This window comes from Pan troglodytes, chromosome 20 (genome assembly GCF_028858775.2).
Source record: "Pan troglodytes isolate AG18354 chromosome 20, NHGRI_mPanTro3-v2.0_pri, whole genome shotgun sequence".
In the NCBI taxonomy this organism is placed as follows: Eukaryota; Metazoa; Chordata; class Mammalia; order Primates; family Hominidae; genus Pan; species Pan troglodytes.
In genome coordinates, this window is record NC_072418.2 from 20093889 (window position 1) to 20109945 (window position 16057).

The 16057-nt window shown below is 50.8% G+C and overlaps 1 protein-coding gene across 2 annotated transcripts; it reads right to left on the reverse strand.

Moving 5' to 3' along the window:
- Nucleotides 1-244: 244 nt before the first annotated feature.
- Nucleotides 245-13394, reverse strand: TMEM221 (transmembrane protein 221). 2 transcript variants are annotated; one of them, XM_016935445.3, is made up of 4 exons: nucleotides 12854-13394; nucleotides 9896-9981; nucleotides 1433-1663; nucleotides 245-777 (listed from the first exon to the last, which is right to left on the reverse strand). In XM_016935445.3, the coding sequence occupies exons 1-4, from the start codon at nucleotides 13171-13173 to the stop codon at nucleotides 716-718; spliced, it is 699 nt and encodes a 232-aa protein (XP_016790934.2). In that variant the 5' UTR covers nucleotides 13174-13394; the 3' UTR covers nucleotides 245-715. The 2 variants fall into 2 exon arrangements, with proteins under 2 accessions (XP_016790934.2, XP_016790933.2); XM_016935444.3 differs by having other exon boundaries at nucleotides 245-1663.
- Nucleotides 13395-16057: the final 2663 nt, after the last annotated feature.

Genomic DNA, 16057 nt, shown 5'->3' on the forward strand with positions numbered 1-16057 from the left:
GAGGTTGCAGTGAGCTGAGCCGAGATTGTGCCACTGCACTCCAGCCTGGGAGACAGAGCAAGACTCTGTCTCAAACCAAAACCAAAACCAAACAAAACTAACTGGTGGAGCATGCGTCCCAGCCTGGGGACTACAAGGGGCATGGCCTGGCTCTCACTTTTGCCCTTCCTTCCCCCGACCCAAGTCCCACCCATGGGCCTGGGCTTGGCCACGCAGCACAATTGAACATTGAGTAACACACAGATAGTGAATATCAGAGTTTACTTGTGGGTTGTGCAAGACAGGAGACCTTTGGAGACCCCTCTGTTATTTCCTTGAGCCCCAGAAACTACCCATGCCTACAGCCCAAAAACAGCAGCAGCATGAGAACGATTAACACACATTAAGGACCTATTGTGTGGGGGTCCCCGGAATGCCTCACATGAAGTCATGTGTCTTGTCAGAGCCCTTGGAGACAGGGCCACTTCATGTCCCCATATTACAGATGAGGAAACTGAGGCACAAAGCGGCTAAGCCCTCAGCCATGGGTCCACAGCCAGGAACCTGGGTCCAGCCCTCCAGCCGTGCCCCTGGCCCTGGGCTGCTCCAAGCTTGGCACACATGGATTTGAAATGTTCACAGCCCGAGGGGGTGCAGCGGATTTTGCAGAGTCTGAGACTTGCACATCAGCAGCATGGAGATTACGGGGTTCAGGTGAGAATCCTGGCTCTGGTGCTCAGTCCTGGCCGTGGGCCCCCTGGTGAGTCACTGCCTCTCTTGGGGCCTCGGTTTCCTCATCTGTAAAACGGATGGAGACACTTAGAGAATCACTGCCTAAGCCCCCTGCTCCCCTTCTGCCAGTAACAGAATCTCATCCATCTGGACAGCCGCATTTCCCCGCCTCCCCTGCAGCAAGGTATGGCCATTTCACTCTGTTCTGGCCAGTGGGATATAAAAAGAAGGGTTTTGAGGCTTCCTGGGAAGACTTCCAGGAGACACCCAGCCAGCGCTGGCCTCTGACTTTCCCTCAGAATGAGGAGGTGAAGGCTGGAGCTCTGGCAATTATTTTGTGCCACGAGGCAACCTTGAGGACAAAAGCTAAGGATGCAATAAAATGAGAGAAAAATCAAGTCCTACTGCTACTGCAGCTGAACCCGAACCTATCTCTATGGTGTCCTTTTCTTACACCAGGTCTCTATTCCTCATCCCTGGGCTCACACCAGTGTGGAGTCCTTCCCCGTGCTCCCTGGTCTGTGGCCCAGCATTCGACGCATCTCGTGCGTAACCCCGTCCCAGTGCCCCAGGCCAGCCGACAGTGTCCGGTGCATTCTGGATGCAGGCAGGCTGCTCTCCCAGCCTCCCCCCAGGGCTGCAGGTGCTGTGGCAGTGGCCATGGACCCAAAGGGGTCCCCAGGCTCTGGACAGGTTGAATAGGGGGTCCGACGATGGATACCCTGCTGAGGCTGAGCTCTGGGGCTGGCCTTGGAGACTTCGGCAGGGCGGGCGACGTCATCTTCAAAGGATGGCGGGGACAACTCGTGGAGCCCACGGCGGGCAGCCCGGGCAGCCCGGAGGAGAGTGTGGGTCAGCACAGCCACCAGAACCAGGGCGCCCGAGCCGAGGATGGAAGCAGCTGCTGTGCCTGTCTCGATCTCGAAAAGTAGCAAGGCATAGATGGACAGTGCTAGGGAAGGAAACGACTCTCATTTATTCAGTCAACAAACATTTTCCCTCCAAGCCCTCAGGGAGTTCTTGCACACAGGGAGAAATTACGAAAAGCCCTGCCACATGACAGGCACATAGAATAGGCATTTAATCCTCCCACATCCCACCCGTGCATCATCATCACATCCATTTTACAGAGAAGAAAGCTGGGGCCCAGAGAGGTTAGGGGACTCCTCAAAGCCACACAGCCAGGCAGTGACAGAGGTGGGATTTTAACCCAGGCTGGTGGGCTCCAGAGTCTGTGCTCTGAAGCACAGTGCTGCCTCCGAAGGAGACAACAGAAAGAGACTAATTTCAGCAGCTGTGGGCCGGGGCTTCCCTGAGGAGGAGCTATTTGAGCTGAGACCCTGGGGAAGAAGCAGCAGTTTTTGGGAGAGCTGAGGAGGATGACAGCTGCAGGGACATGGCAAGTGCAGAGGTCCTGAGGTGGAAACACCCAAGAGTGTCCGAGGCTCAGAAAAAAGCAAAACGGGTTCTGGCCGGGCTCAGTAGCTCACACCTATAATCCTAACACTTTGGGAGGCTGAGGCGGGTGGATCACTTGAGGTCAGGAGTTTGAAACTAGCATGTGCAACATGGTAAAACCCTGTCTCTACAAAAAATACAAAAATTAGCTGGGCATCGTGGCAGGCGCCTGTAATCCCAGCTCCTCAGGAGGCTGAAGCAGGAGAATTGCTTGAGCCTGGGAGATGGAGGCTGCAGTGAGCCAAGATCGCACCACTGCACTCCAGCCTGGGTGACAGAGTGAGACTCAGTCTGAACAAAAAGAAAAGAAAAGAAAAAAGAAAGAAAAATGGGTGTGTAGCTGGAGCAGAGAGGTGGGGGAGAGATGGAGGAGTTAAGGAAGGAGTGGATGTTGGGGACCAGATGAGGGTGGGGGCCACAGAAAGGGGTGTGGGTCTTCTCCTTCTTCTTCTTTTTCTTCTTCTTCTTCTTCTTCTTCTTGTTCTTCTTTTTTTTTTTTTGAGACAGGGTCTCGCTCTGTCACCCAGGTTGGAAGGCAGTGGCTCGGCTACGGCTCACTGCTGCCTCAACCTCCCCAGGCTCAGGTGATTCTCCCACCTCAGCCTCCTGAGTAGGTGGGACTACAGGTGCATGCCACCATGCCTGGCTAATTTTTTTTTTTTTTGAGACAGAATCTTGCTCTGTCACCCAGGCTGGAGCGCAGTGGTGCGACCTCTGCTCACTGCAACCTCTGCTTCGCGGGTTCAAGCGATTCTCATGCCTCAGCCTCCCAAGTAGCTGGGATTATAGGCACTCACCACCACGCTGGCTAATTTTTGTATTTTTAGTAGAGACAGTGTTTCACTATGTTGGCCAGGCTGGTCTCGAACTCCTGACCTCAGGTGATCCGCCCACCTTGGCCTTCCAAACTGCTGGGATTACAGGCATGAGCCACTGGGCCCAGCCTGATTTTTGTATTTTTAGTAGAGACGGGGTTTCGCCTTGTTGCCCAGGCTGGTCTCCAATTCCTGAGCTCAAGTGGTCCTCTAGCCTTGGCCTGCCAAGAGGGCTGGGATTACAGGCGTGAGCCACTGTGTCCTACCGGGTTTTCTTCTAAGAGCAATGAGTAGGGGGATTTTGGAGCTGGGGAGGAACAGGACCTACCTGCTCTATCTATTTTTTTTTTTTTTTTTTTGAGACTGAGTTTTGCTCTTGTTGCCGAGGCTGGAGTGCAGTGGCACAATCTCAGCTCACTGCAACCTCTGCCTCTCGGGTTCAAGCAATTCTCCTGCCTCAGCCTCTTGAGTAGCTGGGATTATAGGCATGCACCACCATGCCTGGCTAATTTTGTATTTTTAGTAGAGACAGGGGTTTCACCATGTTGGTCAGGCTGGTCTCGAACTCCTGACCTCAGGTGATCCACCTGCCTCGGCTTCCGGAAGTGCTGGGATTACAGGCATGAGCCACTGCGCCCGACCACCTGCTCTATCTCTTAAGAAGCCTCCCTGGCCGGGCACGGTGGCTCACGCCTGTAATCCCAGCACTTTGGGAGGCTGAGGTGGGCGGATCACAAGGTTAGGAGATTGAGACCATCCTGGCTAACGTGGTGAAACCTCATCTCTGCTAAAAATACAAAAAATTAGCCGATCGTGGTGGCGGGCGCCTGCTGTCCCAGCTACTCGGGAGGCTGAGGCAGGAGAATGGCGTGAACCTGGGAGGTGGAGCTTGCAGTGAGCCGAGATCGTGCCACTGCACTCCAGCCTGGGTGACAGAGCGAGACTCCGCCTCAAAAAAGAAAAAAGCCTCCCTGTTGGTGGAATACCCATATGAGGGAATATGATGCAGCATGTAAGGAATGAGGCACCGCTCCATTCTACAATGTGGATGAACCAGGAAAACATCATTCTGAGTGAGAGAAGCCAGATGCAAATAGCCACAGAGTGTGAGGTGTCATTGATCTGAAATGTCCAGAACAGGCAAATCCTGGCCGGGCGCAGTGGCTCATGCTTGTAATCCCAGCACTTTGGGAGGCTGAGGTGGGTGGATCACCTGAAGTCAGGTGTTGGAGACCAGTCTGGCCAACACGGTGAAACCCTGTCTCTACTAAAAATATAAAAAGTAGCCAGGTGTGGTGGCACGTGCCTGTAATCCCAGCTACTTGGGAGGCTGAGGCAGGAGAATCGCTTGAATCTGGGAGGTGGAGATTGCAGTGAGCCGAGATCGTGCCGCTACCCTCTACCCTGGGCAACAGAGCAAGACGCTGTCTCGAGAAAAAAGAAAAAAAAAATACAAGCAAATCCATAGAGACAGACAGTAGATTAGTGGCTGCCAGGGATGAGGAAGGGGCAATGGGGAGTGATTGCTAATGGAGACAGGGTTTCCTGTTGGGTGATGAAAATATTCTGGAACCAGATAGTAGCGATCGTTGCCTAAGACCGTGAATGTGCTAAATCCCACTGAACTGTACACTTTAAAGTGGGTAAAGGCTGGGCAAGGTGGGTCACACCTGTAATCCCAGCACTTTTGGAAGCCGAGGTGAGAGGTTGCTTGAGGCCAGGAGTTCGATGCCAGCTCAGGTGACATAGGGAGACCAGTCCCTACAAAAAATAAGAAACTATCGAGGAATGGCAGTGCTTGCCTATAGTCCCAGCTAGCTGCGGGGCTGAGGCAGAAGAATTGCTTGAGCCTAGGACATGGAGGCTGCAGTGAGCTATGATCACACCACTGCACTCCAGCCTGGGTGACACAGCGAGACTCTGTCTCAAAAAATGGAAATAAAATACACTGGTTAAAATGGTATTTTTTTTTTTTTTTTTGAGATGGAATCTCGCTCTGTCACCCAGGCTGGAGTGCTGTGGCGCGATCTCCGCTCACTGAAAGCTCTGCCTCCTGGGTTCACGCCATTCTCCTGCCTCAGCCTCCCGAGTAGCTGGGACTACAGCCGCCCGCCACCACACCCGGCTAATTTTTGTATTTTTAGTAGAGATGGGGTTTCACCTTGTTAGCCAGGATGGTCTCGATCTCCTGACCTCGTGATCTGCCCGCCTCGGCCTCCCAAAGTGCTGGGATTACAGGCGTGAGCCACCGCGCCTGGCCTAAAATGGTAATGTTTTTGTTATGTGTACTTTGCCACAGTGAAACTGCAACTTAACTGGGTATGGTGGTGCACACCTGTAGTCCCAGCTACTTGGATTGGGAGACTGAGGCAGGAGGATTGCTTGAGCCAGGAGTTCAAGTCCAGCCTGGGCTACATAGCAAGACCCTGTCTCTAAACAAACAAAACCAGAAACACCCCCAGCAACTCAGCTCTCAGGGTCCTGCATCTCTGTCTGTCTCTGCCTGGGGTGGGGGTGAGGGTCAAGGTGGAGGAGCCAGCCTCTGCTGTCTACTCTCTGGTGCCCACAGGTTTGCCACGCCCCAGGCTTGGGGGGCATTGAGAGATTCACAACCCCTCTCTGGCCTCAGTTAGCCAATGTGAATAAGAAGGGACCTTGAGGGACCGGGCGTGGTGGCTCGCGCCAGTAACCCCAGCACTTTGGGAGGCCGAAGTGGGCGGATCACTTGAGGTCAAGAGTTTGAGACCAGCCTGGCCAACATGATGAAACCCCATCTCTGCTAAAAATACAAAAATTAGCTGGGCGTGCTGGTGGGCTCCTGTAATCCCAGGTACTTGGGAGGCCGAGGGAGGAGAATCGCTTGAATCTGGGAGGTGGTGGTTGCAGTGAGCTGGGATCACTCTACTACACTCCACAGCCTGGGCAACAGAGCAAGACTCCATCTCAGAGGAAAAAAAAAAAAAAAAAAGAAGGGACTTTGAGGACCTGAGCTAGCTAGCCCTCCATCAGCCTCTCCAGCATACAGTTGGCACCATTCTTAGTGGTGGTGCATCGTAGGACGTTTAGCAGCTTTTACCCACTAGATGTCAGTAGCATCCCACCCTCAACTCTGTGGCGACCACCAAAAATGTCTCTAGGCAGTGACAAAAGTTCCTCTGAGGCCAGAATCAGTCTCAGTGGAGAATCCCTGGTCTGGTCCCTATCTCTACACTGCAGAGTGGATTTGGGATCACTAAGCCACTTTGGCATCAATGATGTCCTCATTGGACCAAGCTCAGCCAATCAGAGCATTAATTGCTTCCCCTGATGTTAGTGATTGGTGGAGGAATATTACATGGCCCAAGCTCAGCCTATCAGAGTCAGCCCTGAGACTTTAGCCTGGGCTACTGGGACAGATAGATTTTCCTGCAGCGTCTCGGGTATTGGTAGGAGAGGGGCCCAGAACACATGGGGGACTTTTTTTTTTTTTGGCACTTTCCAGGCTGTTTATACGCGTTCTCTGGCTCTGTACTATTGCTTTGGAAGATATCACACTGCATGATGTCCCACATGTGAAAGCAAGGCCAAGGACTTTTTTTTTTTTTTTTTTGCTGGAAACATTTTGAAAGGGATTTTGTAATTATTCTTTTAGTTCTAGCTAGCAATGAATGGATGATTGGTTGGATGTGCTTGGGAATTCTTGCTGAATGAGGTCACCTAGCCTCAAAAACAATCTAAATGGGAGGTGAATGAATTCTCAATTTTACGCTTAGTGAGGCTGACATAATGTTACCTTTTTTTTCCTTTTGTAATTGTTCTTGTATTTTAGAATGAGGATATCTTATTCCCTAGGTCTTTAATATTTCTGTTGGCCTGTGCAAAGACTCAAGGCTCCAGGCATCGTGTCAAAAGTGCTTACAGATAGAGGCATCTTTCTCAGAGAGAAGCCCATTCAGGGAACAGCAGATGAAGAGGTGAAGTGACAAGCATTTCTGTTTCTTTTTTCTTTTATTATTATTATTATTATCATCATTTTTGAGACAGAGTCTCGCTCTGTCACCCAGGCTGTGCAGTGGCACAATCTCGGCTCCCTGCAACCTCCGCCCCCTGGGTTCAAGCGATTCTCCTGCCTTCAGCCTCCTGAGTAGCTGTGACTACAGGCATGAACCACCATGCCTGGCTAATTTCTTTCTTTTCTTTCTTTTTTTTTTTTTTTTAGATGGCATCTCACTCTGTCGCCCAGGCTGGAGTGCAGTGGCATGATCTTGGCTCAGTGCAACCTCTGCCTCCCAGGTTCAAACAATTCTCCTGCCTCAGCCTCTGGAGTAGCTGGGATTACAGGGGTACGCCACAATGCTTGTCTAATTTTTGTATTCTTAGTGGAGATGGAGTTTCACCATGTTGCCCAGGCTGGTCTCAAACTCCACCTCAAGTGATCCACTCGCCTCGGCCTCCCAAAGTGCTGGGATTACAGGTGTGAGCGACCACACCCGGCTGAGAGGCATTTCTGATAACCTAATTTGAGTGCCTGGATCCAGCCACACCTGAAGCCAACTTCCCCGATAATTTCAGATGCACAAGTCATCCATCCCTTCTCCTTTTTTAAAAAAAAAACTACTCTGGAGCATTTCATTAAGTCAAACAACAAAAGTTATGCAGTGTTCTGTGCACTTCACATATATAAATTCCCACAGTGAGCCTTAGGCTCACATCTCATTAAAAATATTTTAAGGGCCCGGCGTGGTGGCTCAGGGCCGGGCGCGGTGGCTCACGCCTGTAATCCCAGCACTTTGGGAGGCCGAGGTTGGTGGATCACCTGAGGTCAGGAGATCGAGACCATCCTGGCTAACACGGTGAAACCCCATCTCTACTAAAAATACAAAAAATTAGCCGGGCGTGGTGGTGGGCACCTGTAGTCCCAGCTACTCGGGAGGCTGAGGAAGAAGAGTGGCATGAACCCAGGAGGTGGAGCTTGCAGTGAGCTGAGATCGCACCACTGCACTCCAGCCTGGGCGACAGAGCGAGACTCCGCATCAAAGAAAATTTTTAAAAATATATCTTTTTAAACATTTATTTATTTATTTATTGAGATGAAGTTTCACTCTGTCGCCCAGGCTGGAGTGCAGTTGCGCGATCTTGGCTCTCTGAAACCTCCACCTCTCAAGTTCAAGTGATTCTCCCACCTCAGCCTCCCGAGTAGCTGGGATTACAGGCAGCTGCCACCAGGCCCAGCTAATTTTTTTGAATTTTTAATGGCGGGGTGGGGGGGGTTTCAGCATATTGGCCAGGCTGGTCTTGAACTCCTACCCTCAAGTGATTCACCCACTTTGGCCTCCCAAAGTGCTGAGATTATAGGCGTGAGCCACCGTGCCCGGCCTAAATATCTTTTTAAATTTCTATTTTCTGTGGTGGGACTATGAAAAAAAAAAACAGTAATAGCAAATCCTGTTTTTCATTCAGTAGGTTATTTTTTCTTCCTGTAAAACAGATTGTTTACAGGGCTGGCAGGGACTTATATATGATTCAGCATTGAGTCCGCAGCATCATCAACACATTTGTTTCAAGATTAAAACCAAATATAAGGCATTAGGAGTCTCTTGAAAGACACTTAATGATTTCGTTCCTTTACCAGCCCGGATGGATGAAAGAAAGTTGATTGAAGAAAAGTTATTACAAATCAGGAAGGAAGGACAGTGTGGTGCGTTCCAGCATCTGGGGTATCCTTTTTTTTTTTTTTTTCCTTAAGCCATTTTTGAGCTGGAGATTGACATTTGTAACCAAAACAGCTTTCAGTCATTCCAACCTGTAAAATGCTATCTTTTTTTTTTTTTTTTTTTTTTTGAGACGGGGTTTTGCCCTTGTTGCCCAGGCTGGAGTGCAGTGGCGCGATCTTGGCTCACTGCAACCTCTGCCCCCTGGTTCAAGTGATTCCCCTGCCTCAGCCTCCTGAGTGGCTGATATTATAGGCGCCCACCACCACGCCCGGCTAATTTTTTTGTATTTTTAGTAGAGACGGGGTTTCACCATGTTGGCCAGGCTGGTATCAAACTCCTGACCTCAGGTGATCCACCAGCCTCGGCCCCTCAAAGTGCTGGGATTACTTTGGCGCGTGAGCCACTGCGCCTGGCCAAAATGCTATCTTTAGACACCACGCAGGCCATGAAAATTTTTGTTCAAACAAATTATAAAACTGATGAATCAGAAGTGTTCTGATGACAGCTAGCATTTGTGGAGTCCCTGCTGGAGTCAGATGCCATCCACGGGCTTTTTTTTTTTTTTTTTCAATGAGATAGGGTCTCGCTGTATCACCCAGGCTGGAGTGCAGTGCAGTGGTGTGATCATGGCTCACTGCAGCCTCAACCTTCGGGCTCAAGTGATCCTCCCACCTTAGCCTCCCGAGTAGCTGGGACTACAGCTGTGTACCACCACACCAAGTCTATATATACATATATATATATATATATTATATAAATATATATTAATAGAAACATATGAATATAAATATATATTTATATATTTAATAAATAAATATATATATAGAGAGATATATATATTTTTTGTAGAGATGGGGTTTTGTTATGTTGCCCAGGCTGGTCTCAAACTCCTGGCCTCAAGTGATCCTCCTACCTCAGTCTCCCATATTGCTGGGATTACAGATGTGAGCTACTATGCCTGGTCCTATGGGCTTTCATGAGGATTAAATCTCAGAATCTCCTCAAGTGATTCTGTGAGGTAATGACAGTTATTCCCATTGTACTGATGAGGAAATCAAGGCACAGAGAGACTTTGCCCAAGGCACCAAAGCAAGGAAGTGTCAGAGCCTGGAGTTGAACTCAAGGAGGCTGTCTGCAGAGTTGATCCCAGTTAGGGGACCATTGCTGCTCTCTACCCAACCCAGGGTCCCATGCCCCACGTTGTATTCCAGCACACACCTGCTAAGTAGACGGAGATCCCACAGCAGAAAAGGCCAAGGGCCACGTGTCTGAGGAGGCGGCAGTCGTAGAGAAACCAGTCAGACCTGGAATGAAGGGGAGCAGGAAGATAAAGCGTTCAGGAAGTGGAGCTGGTGGGGGGAGGTCAGTGAGGACAGGGAGGGAGAGCCGCTTAAATGAGACAAGGACCCAGCTTTCAGGGACCCAAAAATCTATGTGAGTACCTAACCATCATCCATCTACTCGCCCACCCATTTACATCCATTTACTTATCCACTCTCCATCTATCCATCCATTCATCCATCAGCTCATGTATCCATCAGCCCATCCATCCATCTATCCACCCATTATCCATTCATCCATTCATCCATTTATCCACCCATTCACCCATTTTTCCACTCATCCATCCATCCACCCATCCATCCATATGCCCATTCACCCATCCATCCACTTATCCATCCATCCATCCATCCATTTATCCATTCATCCATTTATCCACCCATTCATCCATCTGTCCACTTATCCATCCACCCATCCATCCATCCATACTTCCATTCATCCATCCATCCACTTATCCATCCATCCATCCATCCACTTATCCATCCATCAAACCAGTCATCCATCCACTCATTCATTCATCCATCCACTTATCAATTCATTCATCCATCCACTTATCTATCCATCCATCAGCCCCATCCATTCATCCATCCATACAATCATTTAGATATCCACCATCCACCTATCTGATATCTATCCATTTATCTATGCTCCATCCATCCACCCATCCATTTTTCCAAGTCAGTGTCCACCATCCATTTACCATTCATATTCATTGATTATTTGACCAGCACTCATATACAGCCTTCCATCCATTTAACCATGTGCTATTAATCCATCCATCCATTCATTTAAACACCATCTGCTATCCTATCTACCCATCCCTCACCCACCCATCCACTGGTCATCCATCTTCCATTCACTATCCATCCACCCCTCATCCATCCATCCATCCATCCATCCATCCATTCATCCTTCCTTCCATCCATCCACCATCCATTCTCTTTCCCCTATAATCCATCTATATGCATGAGTCCACTCAAACACTCAACACTCAGGATGCAGCTACTATGTGCAGATACTTGCCACACACCTGGCTTCCATTATTTTACAGACTACAAGCTTCTTTGAGAGATGAGGAAACTGAGTTTCACGTGCTGTTATTGATGATACAAACCGCGACCCCAAGAGGTGAGACTGATTGAGGAGGAAGTGGAGGCTATGAGAGCTTCCATCGTCACTCAGCTCCCACCAGTATAATGAAAGTGGACGCCTTCCCCGTCTTCCTGTCGCCTTCCCTGCTGTCCCCTTTTCAGCACAGTGGCTAGAGGTGGTCATTCAAAACCTAAATCAGATCACCTTCCTCCTCACTCACAACCCTCCTTAGCAGAAGAAATCCCAAAGTCCTATCTCCTCTCTATCCCATCTCTCTGTTTCCTTTCCTTCTCAGCACTCATTACCATCTGCTATTATTATTATTATTAGAGATGAGGTCTCACTATGTTGCCCAAACTAGAGTGCAGTGGTTATTCATAAGCATGATCATGGCTCACTGCAGCCTTGACCTCCTGGGCTCAAGGGATCCTCTTGCCTCAGCCTCTTAAGTGTATGGGACTACAGGCATGCACCACCACACCTAGCTAATTATTTTTTTTTCTTTTTGTAGAGGCAAGGTCTTGCTATATTACCCAGGCTGGTCTCAAATTCCTGGCCTCCCAGCACTTTGGGAGGCCAAGGTGGGTGGGTCATTTGAGGTCAGGAGTTCAAGACCAGCCTGGCCAACATGGTGAAACCCCGCCTCTACTAAAAATACAAAAATTAGCTGGGTATGGTGGTGGGCACCTGTAATCCCAGCTACTCGGGAGGCTAAGGTGGGAGAATCGCTTGAACCCAAGAGGTGGAGGCTGCAGTGAACCGAGATAGCGCCACTGTACTCCAGCCTGGGTGACAGAGCAAGACTCTGTCTCAAAAAAAAAAAAAAAAGAAAAAAAAAAAGAAAAAAAAATTCCTGGCCTCAAATGACCCTCCTGCCTCTGCCTCCCAAAGTGCTGGCATTGCAGGTGTGAACCAGCATGCCTTGTCCTTGTTATGTTTCCTTATTTTCTGTGACTCCATGAGAGCAGGTCTGGGTCCACTTGGTCCCCGTTGTCTCTGATGCCCTGAGCCAGATCCATTCCCCTGCAGGCAGGCACCCAACACGTTTGCTGACCCGTGGGACCCATGCATTTCATTGTCCCTTGGGCGGAAGGTGCGTGGTCTGGATAGGATCTACCTCAATGGTGGGAGTTCTCATCTGCTCAATTTCACAGAATTCTGGACTAGAATTTGGGCTCCTCTCCCCCGACGTTCTGGAGAGAAACACTACCATGTGGGACAGCGGAGTCCTCAGCTCAAGGAGGGTTCCTCCTTCCACAACCACTGCCCCTGATAGAGGTCCCTCAATGACCACATCCCTGACTGAGTTCAGGTCCCTGAGGAAGGAACTCAATTTCAGGCCAGGACACAGGCTCTGGATGGCTCTACCCAGAACCAAGTTCAAGTCCAGCACTGTCCCGCCTCCCACCCACTTCCAAGCCAGACAGCCTGAGAGCTCAGCCTCCCCTGTTTGAGATCCAGGCAAGCTGATCCTGGACCCTCTTTGAGCCTCAGTTTCCTCATCTGTAAAATGCGAGACACAGCAGTGATTGCACCTGCTGCAAAATTGAACAAATATAGAATGGAGGGAGGGAAGGAGGGAGGAAGAGAGGAAAGGAGGGAGGCAGAGAGACATGGAGTGGTGGGGAGAGGGAAGTGGGGAGGGAAGCTGTCCCCCCAGCCTGAGGCCAAAAGAGGGGAAGAGGCTCAACCAGGCTCACCCAGCCCCCAGCCGGGCCTCCGAGGCGGTGAGGCCAGTCCTCCTACCTCCTGGGGCCAGGCCCCCGCGCCAGCTCGGCGCCCAGATGGCCACAGAGAGCGGCGAGCAGCAAGCAGGTGAACCCCAGCACGAGCACCAGCGCGGCCAGCGCGGCGGCCAGCGGCAGCAGCGCCCCGGCCGCGTCCTCGGGCAGCCCGGGGCCGGCGCCCAGCTCCTGGTCCAGCCCCTCGGCGCGCAGCCCCCGCAGCTCGGCGCGGCCCGCCTGCAGCTGGAACAGCAGCTGCGCGCCCAGCGCCGCCAGCACGGCCGCCGCGATGCCCAGCAGGGTCATTGCAGCCAGCACCCGGCCGCCGTAAGAGCGGGCCATGGCGGGGGTTCCTGCGGGCCGGGGGAACAGTTGAGGAATTGAAGTGGTTTTAGAGGGCAGGGGAGTTGGGGGGAGTCCGAGGGTCCTCAGGGGGTCCCCGAGGGGGGCGGGGCCGCAGGGAGTGTCTGAAAGTTCGGGGACTGGGCTGGGGGTCCCCAGACGGACAGGGGCTCCGGGGTGCTGGTCGCAGCCGGGACGCCGAATCTCCGCGAAAACTTGGGACAAAGTCTTTTCTCCTCCCTCCCGGGGCCCCGCGGGAGCCCCCTCTTGGTCCGCTGGGCCTGGCGGGGCGGGGCCTGGCACCGGGCGCAGGGCGGGGAGGCCCCACGAAGGACTGGATCGCGGGAACCCCACAGCTCGCTAAGTTCAGAAAAGGGCACCACCCCGCCCCCTGCCGCCCTAAGCATCGATTGTATTGTGGTTTAAAACAAGAAAAAGGAGACCGGGCGCGGTGGCTCTCGCCTGTAATCCCAGCACCTTGGGAGGCCGAGGCGGGCGGATCACAAGGTCAAGAGTTCCAGACCAGCCTGGCCAATATGGTGAAACCCCGTCTCTACTAAAAATACAAAAATTAGCCGGGCGTGGTGGCCGGAGCCTGTAATCCCAGCTAGTCGGGAGGCTGAGGCAGGAGAATTGCTTGAACCCAGGAGGTGGAGGTTGCAGTGAGCTGAGATTACGCCATTGCACTGCAGCCTGGGCGACAGAGCGAGACTCCGTCTCAAAATTAATTAATTAATTAATTTAAAAAATAAAAAATAAAGAGAAAGGAGGCCGGGCGCGGTGGCTGTCGCCTGTAATCTCAGCACTTTAGGAGTCCGAGGTGGGCGGATCACTTGAGGTCAGGAGTTCAAGACCAGCCTGGCCAACATGGTGAAACCCCCGTCTCTACTAAAAAAAAAAAAAAAAAATAGCCGGGCGTAGTGGTGCGTGGCCTGTAATCCTAGCTACTCGGGAGGCTGAGGTGGGAGGAATGCTTGAATCAGGGAGGCGGAGGTTGCAGTGAGCCGAGATTGCACCACTGCACACTCCAGCCTGGCTGACAGAGTAAGACTCCATCAAAAAAAAAAAAAAAAAAAAAAGAGAGAGAGAGAGAAAGGGCTGGGTGAGGTGGTTCACAACTGTAATCCCAGCACTTTGGGAGGCTGAGGCAGGAGGATGAGACCAGCCTGGGCAACATAGCCAGACCCCATCTCTACAAAAAATAAGGAAGTCAGCCTGGTGTGGTGGTGCACGCCTGTGGACCCAGCTACTTTCGGGACTGAGACAGGAGGATCGCTTGAGCCCAGGAGGTCGAGGCTGCAGTGAACTGAGATCACGCCACTGCACTCCAGCCTGAGCGACAGAGCGAGGCTGTGTCTCAAAAAAGAAATAACAAAATTTAAAAATTCACTTTTCATTTGATCTCAACCCAGGGACTCTGTCATTGGCTGCGATTTCCCCTCTGCTTACCTCCTTCAAGGCTTTGGGTAAACGTTGCTTCCTCTAGGAGGCTAGGGAGAATCCTGGATCCCTTCCCCAACTGGTCCCCCAAATTATTCCCACAGCACTTCAAAAAAATCGAGATGAAACTTACATAACATAAAATTAACCATTTTATTCAGTGGCATTTAGTGTTGTACAACCATTACCTCTGTCTAGCTCCAGAAGATTTTCATCCCCCCAAAAGGAGACCCCGTCCCCATTACCAGCCACTCCCCATTACCCCCCTCAAGTGGCTCACAACCATTAATCTACTTCCTGTCTCTGTGGATTTGCCTGTTCTGGACATTTCATATCAATGGAGTCATACAAGAGGTGGCATTCTGGCTTCTCTCACTCTGCATGATGTACTCAAGGTTCATCGAGGTTGTAGCATGGATCAGTGCCTCATTCCTTTTTATGGCTGCGTAATATTCCATAGCGTGTCTGGAACACATTGTGTTCATCCGTTCATCCATTGATGGGTATTTGTGTTGTTGCTTCCTTTTGGTGAAGGTGACTAATGCTGCTATAAACATGTGTGCACAGGTATCTTCTTGAGTCACTGCTGTCAATTCTTGTGGGGCGTGGACTCCTAGGAGTGGAGTTGCTGAGTCACATAGTTACTCTATTTTAACTCTTTGCAGAACCCTCAAACTTTTCCACAGCAGCTGCACCGTTTTCCATTTCCACCAGCAATGTCTGAGGTTTTTAAAAATAATTTTCTGCACATCCTCCCCAACACGTGTTTCCTCCTGCCCTCCTCCTCCTCCTCTTCCTTCTCCTCCTCCTCCTCCTTTCCTCCTCCTCCTCGTCTCCTCCTCCTCCTTCTTCTTCTTTTATTTATTTATTTATTTATTTTTATCAGGGACTTGCTCTGTCACCCAGGCTGGATTGCAGTGGTGTGATCATAGCTCATTACAGCCTTGACCTCCTGCTCAAGTGATCTTTCTGCCTCAGCCTCTCCCCAAGTAGCTGGGACCACAGGCAAGCATCAGCATGCCTGGCTAATTTTTAAGGTTTTTTTTTTTTTTTTTTTTCGTAGAGATGGGGTCTTGTTATGTTGGTCTGGTCTCAAACTCTTTATACCCAAGTGATTCTCTCACCTCAGCCCCCCTAAGTGCTGGGATTACAGGAGTGAGCCACCACACCCAGCCTCCTCCTTCCTCATAATAGCCTTTTTTTTTTTTTTTTTTTTTTTTTTTGAGATGAACTCTCACTCTGTTGCCCAGACTGGAGTGCAGTGGTGAGATCTCGGCTCACTGCAACCTCCACCTCCCGGGTTCAAGCGATTCTTGCACCTCAGCCTCCCAAGTAGCTGGGATTACAGGTGCCTACCACCACACTCAGCTAATTTTTGTATTTTTAGTAGAAACAGGGTTTCACCATGTTGGCCAGGCTGGTCTCAAACTCCTGCCTCAAGTGA